Source organism: Pundamilia nyererei, unplaced genomic scaffold, assembly GCF_000239375.1.
Source record: "Pundamilia nyererei isolate P.nyererei 1_Seehausen unplaced genomic scaffold, PunNye1.0 scaffold00001, whole genome shotgun sequence".
In the NCBI taxonomy this organism is placed as follows: Eukaryota; Metazoa; Chordata; class Actinopteri; order Cichliformes; family Cichlidae; genus Pundamilia; species Pundamilia nyererei.
The window spans coordinates 2,203,824-2,213,525 of NW_005187402.1; the positions used below are offsets into that span (position 1 = coordinate 2,203,824).

At 41.0% G+C, this 9,702-nt stretch overlaps 2 protein-coding genes across 4 annotated transcripts in view; both read right to left on the reverse strand.

The window, feature by feature from the left end:
- Nucleotides 1-258: 258 nt before the first annotated feature.
- Nucleotides 259-6,769, reverse strand: cenpu (centromere protein U). The gene is made up of 14 exons (XM_005719405.2): nt 6,462-6,769; nt 5,535-5,589; nt 5,289-5,376; nt 4,984-5,191; nt 4,746-4,892; nt 4,424-4,508; nt 4,259-4,336; nt 4,074-4,164; nt 2,655-2,781; nt 2,302-2,380; nt 1,826-1,873; nt 990-1,051; nt 676-832; nt 259-592 (listed from the first exon to the last, which is right to left on the reverse strand). Exons 1-14 carry the CDS (start codon nt 6,464-6,466, stop codon nt 518-520), a joined length of 1,305 nt encoding a protein of 434 aa, XP_005719462.1. The 5' UTR covers nt 6,467-6,769; the 3' UTR covers nt 259-517.
- A 264-nt stretch (nt 6,770-7,033) lies between these two features.
- The window catches only part of LOC102199587 (long-chain-fatty-acid--CoA ligase 1-like), a 17,095-nt gene continuing 14,426 nt past the window's right edge, over nt 7,034-9,702 (reverse strand). For all 3 annotated transcript variants that reach the window (XM_005719406.1, XM_005719407.1, XM_013912379.1), the window contains 7 exons: nt 9,401-9,473; nt 9,191-9,279; nt 8,978-9,094; nt 8,742-8,885; nt 8,553-8,657; nt 8,199-8,270; nt 7,034-8,079 (listed from right to left, as the gene is read on the reverse strand). In XM_005719406.1, coding sequence (XP_005719463.1) covers nt 7,939-8,079; nt 8,199-8,270; nt 8,553-8,657; nt 8,742-8,885; nt 8,978-9,094; nt 9,191-9,279; nt 9,401-9,473 — 741 coding nt within the window. In that variant the 3' untranslated portion in view covers nt 7,034-7,938. The remainder of the gene's footprint in view (nt 8,080-8,198; nt 8,271-8,552; nt 8,658-8,741; nt 8,886-8,977; nt 9,095-9,190; nt 9,280-9,400; nt 9,474-9,702) is intronic.

Sequence of the window (9,702 nt, forward strand, 5' to 3'; positions counted from 1 at the left end):
ACCTGAAACTTTGAGCCAATGGGAACGCCGATTCTGTGTGGGCGGGATGACGCTACTAAAAGACAAACGCTGATTGGTTTAGACAACTATTGTTTAGTTACCAACAATCCCTTCTCTTTTCTGCACAGGCAGGTGAAATGCTGTGACAAATAATTATCAGAAGCTCCGCGGAAATCCCAGTAGCAGTTCAGACTGCTTCCGGAATTTCTTTCCTTTTGTTAAATAAAGAAAGTAACTGAACTACACACGCACACAAACTCTGGTTCCATTATTTGAATTTATTAAATACAATATGAATGTATTCATATTATTAATCTATAAAACATGTCACATTCTTCTAGTAATCATCCAGTTTACATTTATGATCTAAATGAACAGGACAGTGTTATATACAAAGCCTTATCTACACCATACATTACAATCCAAACCGTCAAGCTGCTTCCAGCCTCTCATCTCATATTGTGCAGTCTCTGGGAGCTTTAAACGTTCTGCATTTGTGTCATTTCCCAGACTCATTTTAAGTCTCTTTTCTCTCTGCTGTTTTAATGTGCTTCGTCTCCAAGAGCAGAGCTGGTAAGCTGGAGGCCCCGTACTGGAAAAAGGAACCAGAATTCAGCTCATCATTGAAATACACAATACAGTATTTGGGTATTTATTGTTGTTGTGCATCTCTACCGTCTCTTTCTCATTGGGGTGTTTTTGTCTGTAGTCCAGGTACTGTCGGTTGAGCTCTCTGATGTCATGGAGGAAGGCCTGGCTTCGTCTCAGGTCAGCTAACCGCTGCTGAAGTTCAGCTTTCTCCTTCTCCAGCAACCATGCCTGCCTCTCTGCTCTGTTAGAACAATCACACGAGGTCAGCAGTCAGTGAAAGGAAAAGAATGTAAACTTTTACATTCTCCAAGACCTAGTTCTTTCACATAAATGACTCTATAAAGACATAAAAGTTATAACAGGCTGTTTGTAAATCATGTGTGTGAGCTGCTGCTCACCTCATCATCTCATGCTTGGCATCAAACAGTCTCTGCGTGTTTTTACGGATCAAAGAGCCCACCTAACACAGAACAATGGAAACAAGCACTTTACCCAACCTACAGAAATACAAGCTGCTCTGTTACCCTTCAGTGCAAAGTATGGACGCTGACTTTGAGCTAAACATAGGCATCAGTACTCTGACATAAAATCACAGTAACAGTATGTTCATGTCTAACACATTCTGCCAGCTCATACGGAAGGTAAGGAGGCGATATGGAACGATTAAATGACTAAAGTTCTCGTCTTATCTTCCAAGAGTATAAAGTGGATTATTGTCGTGCAGACTAGAAGTTCAAGGACACACAGAAACGTCAAAATGAGCCTATTGATCTGATTTTGACCGTTTTGAATGAGTCAAAGTTGAGAATCATTAACTAGCAGGGAGGTGGTGTGGTTAGATGCTTATGTAAATTCATCGTGATGGGAAGTTTAGGACTTTAATGAGTTCTTTGAACTTTTTCCAGTGCAATGATTGTGCAGCACAAATCTTTAATGACTTAAAAACCAAACAAATCAAAAAACAAGACTTTGTTTGAATCCATTTAGGATTTCCTCCAATCCACAAAGGGTCAAAAGAACACAAATATACACACACAATAATATTTAATTCAATGTCCATTAACAAACTGCAGCTTGACTGAGTGTGTTTGGTAGCCTGATCGATCCATTCCAACCAGTCCCGATGCGTGTTTGGGATCCTTGATCAGAGGTGGCGTACTAACATGCTACTAGGGTCACAATTTAGTATTTTACCATGCTTACATTAGTAATGCTGACCAGACGTCATAATTACCTTGTTGTTTTCTCTTTTTAAAAACTTGAGCTCTTTAAGTGAAGTGATCTGAAAGAGACAAATACAGTGTTTGATTTAATGATGGCTGATCAACAAAATGCTGCTGTCTATTAGACTCAATTCATGGAGAAAACAAATCCAAGTTATATCATAAGTCCATTCGTGACATCTAGAGTTTGAAGTAGGATCGACTACTTATTATGTCGTTAGATGAAAAAGGCCTTGTAGGGACCTCCCAGCATTTCATGATGTTTAATGTCAGTAACCAACAAAATACTTAGCATTACAATTGTCACTGTAATCATGTCCTTCTATAGTGCTTTACACTCTAATATGGCTACACAATGTATGAGTTACTGGTATTACACTGTTGGTTTAATCCAGCTTGTAGCATCCTTCAAAACAACACAGAGTAAAGCTGTGTTGTCCTTGACAACCTCTGTTTGACATCATGACCAGAATCAGGAAAGTCTGACCTTTTCTGTGAGCTGGTCTTTGACATTGCTGGAGAAACGATCAATGGTGTGTCTGACAGCTTTAGACCCCACAGACTCCCTGAAAGCAAGCAGAACAAAGTAATGCTACTGGCAACCTGAATGATTACCTCTACCAGCATGCTTGCAGTTTTCTTGCATCCTGACTCAGCCTTTGAGCTTTTCTAAAGTGAACATCATTGCTTCAATATTTATCTGTGATAGATATCTGTGTGAAACACAGCTGCTGTCAATGCAAAGGCGTTAATAAAAATGACTGTAATGTGTACTTAAAGCCTAGATTACAGGCTACAGAGACGGTCACGGTGAATGAGCGTTGAATTTTGGAAATTTACCTGTACTGCTCACAGAAGTCAAGGAAGGAATCCAGCAGCACCTCCAACTCTGTCCCTCTGTGTTGGCCTCGTTTCTTCCTCCTCTGCTCGCCTGTGCTGGCCTGTTCTGGTTCTCCGGATCCACTGCCTTCGAGGGGAATCATCTCCATTATTTAATCACTCTGAGCAATAATTTTTTAAGGAAAAATGTCAATTACAATTAAATTACAGTAATATTAAATAAAGCACAGGGCCAGGCTCACTGAGATACTTTTCCCAGTGATGTGGTTAGAGTCTGTTTCGGTTCTTTCTGATGAAAGCCAACTGTGACTGCATCAGCCACACATGGGCAAAATCAATCCATACATTCACCTCCTTAGTTTGGATTCCAGTTATTTTAGCAATATAATTCATTAATGTCTCTACTTTATCCTAACAATGATATTATGAGCACATAGTAGCATTGTGTGGTTATACTGGCTGCTTCCTGTCTGGGCAAAAGGTGTGGCCAGGTGCAGTTATGTTATTTTGTGTTTGTTTCCCTCTGTGAGTAAATGGTTTGGCCAAACCACTGTTACCCTCCTGTGTCTTTGTGCTCAGTTTACTCATTTAAGTTTCTGGAAGTCACTTTTTGAGTAGTTATGCTTAGTTGAGCTTCTTTATGAATCCACTAATTTTATTTTTAAATTTGTCTTTTTGGGGGGTAAAATGGTGTAATTGGCTGCTTGGTCCATCACACCAACAGTTGATACAGTTCAGAAACAAATGTTTGTTGTGTTAGTTACAAAAAAACAACAACAACAAAAAACCCCACAACAACATGTGATCAGAACCTTTGCAGTAAGGCGACAGTGTTGACTACAACAGCCTCCCACCTTCATGCCAACTGCATGTTTTGTGAAACACTGCCACAGATACTGATTACAAATACACTCATTGGACATTTCATTAGGTACACCTGCATAGTGTTGGGTTGGACCCTCTGTTGTTTTCTACAATGTTGCAATTTCTACAATCAGGAATGTGATGGAAATATTCCACAGAGATTTGCTCCACAGTGATATGACAACATGTTCAAGAAACCAGTTTGTCGCGATTTGAGCTTTATGACATGACGTGTTATCGTGCTGGAGGCAGCTATCAGAAATGGGTACACTGTGGTCATAAATGGATTCACATTGTCAGCACCAATACTCAGGTATGTATTTGCTTTTAAATAAAGTTGATAATATTGAAACCCAAGGTGAGCCAAGAAAATATCCACACTATTACACCGGCACAAGCAGCCTGAACCATCAATACCAGGCAGGTCATGCTTTCATGCTGTGTGTACCAAATTCTGACCCTTACATCCAAACGCAGCAACAGAAATGAAGTCTAATCAGACGTTATGCATTGTAAAAGTGATAACAGACAGTAACTAGTTCTCTTTGCTCTTACCTGATGAAGACTTCCTAGCTTTGGATTTCTCGTACAAAGACTTTTTCATTCTTCCCAAGCTTCCCCTCACGGCCTTCTTTGGACTTGGATTCTGAGGAAATGACATGAAGAAAAAGATGCAAAGTTAGAATATAGCCCATATTTGCCACTGTTGCTCAAAGCTCTGTGCTAATGCTAGTCCATACCCAGCTGGAGTCTACATCCACATCCTCCTCATCAGATGAAAGCACTCGCCTGCTCTTCTGTGGGGCGGGGCCAGAGCTCTGGAACAAATCATTATTTTCAGCACATCTGACATCTCAACTCTATTTTTATTTGAAAGGCTTTATGACCACACAAGAGCTCCTCACCTGTGACTGACTGTCACTGGATCTTCCACTAGCAGACTCACTTTTTCTCTTCTTGTCCTCCTTCCTTTGCTGATTATTCACAGGCCTAGTGGGACACGGACAGACACACACACAGATAAATAAACCAGTAGGGATATAACATAAAAGTCAGTCACTTCAGCATCATTACTCAGACAGTCAAGTTCAAGTTGTTTGTTTAAGTTCTTCCAGAGTGGGGGGGCAGCTTCTGTACTCACAGTCATAAATATTTGGGTAAGTAGAAAGGAGCTTCTAGAGCTTTGAGGGGTTTGTATGTCATCACACTCTTTGTACAGGGCCTCACCTTGCACTTCTCCTCTTGGCAGGCTTCTTCCCAATTAAACGCTTCTGTATGGCTTTAGGAGCAGGCTGACTGTCCTTCTCTGGGACAGATTTATGTACCTCCACATGTGGCTCTGCTTGTTCATCTGCAGTGGCTTTCTTCTCAGGGCTAACCGGTGCATACAGGAGGTTTAAAAAAAAAAAAAAAGTCAGCACTCACGTCACAATAAACTAGTAAGTGCACATTAACTATACCTTACCTGGTTTGGCCCTTCTCACCAGCACTTCTTCTGCCCCTCTCTACCTTCTTTTCTTCCTTCCTATTCTCTCGACCTTCCTCTGCCACATTCCTCTTTACAGCAGATCCACGCTGTCCGCCGGTGGCCTTTCCTGGGTTTTCTGGTCTGTTCTGTTCTTCTTCAGGCACATTTAAATCTTCTTCCATGGCGGTACTGTGCAGAGGGTTGCCTGGGCAACACAAGCATCATGTGGTCAGCCAAAGTTCATTAGGAGCAGAAAATGTATAACAACACATGACAAAGGTACTCAGATTCAATAGTCTTACCATAATTTATCTGTAACCCTGCGAGGAAGCTAGCTTTGTCTATAGAGGACAGGTTGGTGGAATCCATTTGATCAAAAGCTGACGCTTTCTAAATTTGAGCAAAACAAAGTGGAATAAAAGTATAATTAGGTGCTTTAAAAAGTTGCCCCACAACAACTATTTTTACGTGTTTTTCCTCAACGATGCAGCAAACAAAAGAAGGACCAATCGATCTGATCACACTGAACCAGTCATGGATGAACTTACTTCGCTCTCCACTGGAGGCGCTGCCGACACTCTGGTTCCCCGTCGCTTTTTGGCACTGCATAAGCAAAAGGCCATATGTTATTAACTGGCTCTGGATGCTGGGTTTGTTCACTTACCAGCCTGGTTAAAGAACGCAAGGCTGTGGTGGAATTCTTACCTGGATAGACCCAGGTGAGGCTATATCGATAACGAGAGCCGGTTATATTCTTAAAATACTAAAAGGAAAGTGCTTCATGATTACCTCCTTTAGCAGAGGACTGTCACTTATGTTAATAGAGTAGATAGGCTGTCCCACACTTTACAGTGACACACCACCCAACCATTCAAGACAAACCATCACTCGATAAGTGGCTCACATCGTGTAAATACTCATCAGGGTTTCCTATTTCATGCCACAGTCAGCTGATATATTTTAAACCTTCCACGGGCTACGTTACACCCACATGTGAAATAAAAACATTGGGCCAGTGGCAAAATGTGCTTCTTATTAAGAGGCCGGCTCTTGTGCCGAATGTAGATTAAAAGAAATAAGAGCTTATCTGCTACATCGTTGTTTGTTTGTTTTTATTGAATGTGAGCAAGCTCAGAGAGATGGTGATCAACATCAGAAAGAAGAGGGCGGCCATACAAATACTGAGAACTGGCTGTACATATAAAGCAGGCTCTGGCTCTGTGAATGGCTCCAAACGAAGCACTTTTGAAGCTGTGACCGCCATCACGGAACAGATACATACCACTAGTTGTCACACTCTATAACACAAGTGTGTTTCTCTTTTCGTTACTCGACAGTATAACTTCCCTCACTGACATCATGCTAACAGCAGCAGGTCAACGAAGTTTCTTTTAGCAAACAAGGTGTTCCGGTATGTATAAAGAAATATTTCTTGTAGTGTTGAAATGTTAGAAATCAAAACGGAAAGTTCTCACCTCATTACGAACAACTGTAGGTTTAGTACGTTATATAAGCTGTTCGTCGGTCGGAGGAGCTCAAACAGCTTCCCGCTGCTCCCGCAAAATAGTTCAAGTTCCGGACTGTACCATTCCAGTCACACAGGGGTGTAAAATAATACAATAAAAATGTGCAAGTGGGGGTTATAGAGATAAAATAACTGCATTCGAGACTCAACTTTAACTTTGCCTTAAGTTGCTTTGAATTCACTATATTCGAAAGAATGTTTACAGTGAGAATAAAATAAAATAAAAAGCCAACCCCACAGCGGATTTGAACAGTCCTTATTTCTACGGAATGCGAAAAAGACCATAAAGAACTTTTTTCGAACCTTCGAAAGCAACGAAATCTGGGACACAAATCAGTGACTGATGTCAATACAAAAACAAATGCGACTGATTAAATATAACAAGAAGAAATGAGAATCTTTAAAGTTTGTGCATTAGTGAAGCAATGTACAAACATTACACCGATTTTTTTAATCAAATATTTTACAAAATGTGACATTAAAAACAATTATAATACAAATTAATGTTATTTTTCCTTGTTATCTAAATAATGCATTATTAAAAAAACCGATTCATTCACCAAATCTCTTCCCTTCCTGAACCCACTATAAAGTAATTAAACATTAACAAGGCTTTCCCTCTGTGTCTGCTCCGTATGTTCCTGAGTGACTTCCCTGTGTACAGTAAGCTAACATTGAATTGTTTCATCTGCTGATCCCCCTAGACAAGTCCTGACTGCAACTAAATTAATTCATGCAGACAATGAAGGAACCAAGTGAAACAATCTTGCTGTTAAAAATTTCAACACTAAAACAAAATCATGACATCAAACTGTCTCATCAATGCCAGTGAACCATTCTGTGTGAGAATGATGCAAAACAAAAGTGCACAATGTGTGTTTGCTTTTTGCTGGCCTGAGATTTGTGATGTGACAACGTTGAAGTACAAACACAAAACAGCTTCTTCAGACTCAGCACCTTATCAGCATCATCATCATCATTAATATTTAAATATCAAAGACTAATCAATTCCATCAACAGTTAAAATTGACTTCCTGTCTTGCGTACCACAGATCCTGTAGTCAAATTATTTTTGTGTTCTGTTGAGCATGACAATCGTGTTGTTTGGCCGTGAGAACTAAAGCGAGTCCTCAGGATTTGTACTGTAGTGTCCTTGTCTTCGTCTATGTCCATAAAATCACATTACTGATTTGATAAGCACCATTGTGTGTGTGGAAGTAGCTGTTACTTTTAATTAAGCCAGGTAATAAAAAGATAACCTGCTTTGTAGTACAGGCCTGTGATGATGGCCTCGAGGGTCTCATTCATTTGCTTTCTGTTGTGTGCTTCAGCTTGTACCTCAGTTATTCTTTCCCCTTTTAATTGAATCTAAAGCACCATTAGAAGAGCTGCCGCCTATTCTTCCCTCCCGCTCTCCACTTGTCCTTCTACATTTTGATCCCAGCGTATAACTCGTCGATCTGGGATCTGAAGTACTGGCGCAGTTCGTTCCTCTTGGCCTTCATTGTTGGAGTGAGCAGGTCGTTTTCGATGGAGAACAGCTCGGTGTGAATGCAGATGGCTTTTACCTAAAGAACAGACATGTGGCCAGGTGGTGTTAGTGACAATAATAATATTACTTCTAATATTTGATGGAAAAACAATTCAAAGTATACAGAAATACTTCAACTATGACTGAGTGCTGTACCTGCTCAAAGGACTTGAGGCCTCCTGCCTTGCCCAGCCTCAGCATGTCTTCCAAGATGGCTGCTTTAACTTCCTAAATACAGAAGAATGAAAAAATTCTCAATATATTACTCAATATTAACATTGTTAAGCTGCTGAACACTGGCCTATGAGTCATTCAACCATAGAGAAACCTAAACAACAGACGAACCAGTGTTGTGTGTACACATAACACTTAGCCATCAGATTTTGCCTTATAAACCGCTTATATTTGCACATATTTCTATAAATCGCTCCACCTATTTCACCTGCAGAAAAAATATAAAGAAATAAGGGATGGCTCAAGACTTTTGTGCAAGCTTTCTGAATCCATTACCGCTCTGCCACATAGTTCCAGGTAGCTGCCCTGCAATCCCAGCGTCCTCCTGGTCCAGTCAGACAGGAAGTCGGGGTCAGGAACCACCACTGCTACCAGACACGCCTGGAGGCAAACAACATGTAAATGTATCTCATTCAAAGTGGACTTTGTTCTAGAGAAACTTGCAGTTTTAAAGAGAGGACCTACCTGCAGACTGTCTCCATGCACAAATACCTGCGCCACCGCATCACTCCTCATGTAGATGTTCTCTATCTTCTCAGGAGCAATGTACTCGCCCTGTGCCAGCTTAAAGATGTGCTTCTTTCTGTCCACGATCTTCAGGGTGCCATTCTGTAAACAAACACGCGCACGCACTGAATCCAGGTGTGGCCACAGACCACATATGTATTGAGCTTAATGTAATGAACAGATGAAGAACCCACCGGAAGCCATTTCCCAATGTCTCCCGTGTGGACCCACCCATCTGCATCGATGGTCTCTGCTGTTCTCTCTGGGTCATTTAGATAGCCTTGGAATACGTTGGCGCCCTTCACGCACACCTGGAACACATACGCACACGTGACTAGTGTGAATGACTGAAACAACTATGGACATTAAGTAAGCTATATGTGCTGATGTCAGCTTTTCAGTTTTACCTCTCCCTCTCCATTTTCAGCCAGGTAGTTCATCTCGGGTGCATCCACCAGTTTAACTATGTTACAGGGCAGAGGCGCTCCAACATGACCTGTTGAGATGAAGTCCGTTTGAGGTCATCTTCAGATCAGTAATCATTTTATACTTTTACATAGTTGGTTAAAGTAGGTTAAGTAAGGTTGGTTAAGTTCTGCAGCTTTGTTATGTGCTACCTGCAGTGCAGTCTCCAGGCATGGTCACTGTGCAACCTGCAGTGCACTCGGTTTGTCCATAGCCTTCATAGAACTGAGACAGAGCACAAACCACAATTATTATTATAATTGTTAGTGATGCTGCTGCTACAGACAGAATTATGCAACATGGAAAATGACAAAAGGAGGGCGGGGTGGATCATCCCAGAGGACATTACTGTGATGTCATATACTACGGAAGTAAAACAACACAGGATAACAGTAGATTACATTCAGCAATTGTGTGTGTGTGTGTGTGTGTGTGTGTGTGTGTGTGTGTGTGT

Bases quoted from the DNA above. Each gene is read 5' to 3' on its own strand.
- cenpu (XM_005719405.2), bottom strand. The intron at 4,509-4,745 runs GTGAGGCCCTGT...GTGTCCCACTAG, and splicing joins GCCAAGAGGAGAAGTGCAAG to GCCTGTGAATAATCAGCAAA. The intron at 2,381-2,654 runs GTAAATTTCCAA...GCTTGCTTTCAG, and splicing joins GACTTCTGTGAGCAGTACAG to GGAGTCTGTGGGGTCTAAAG.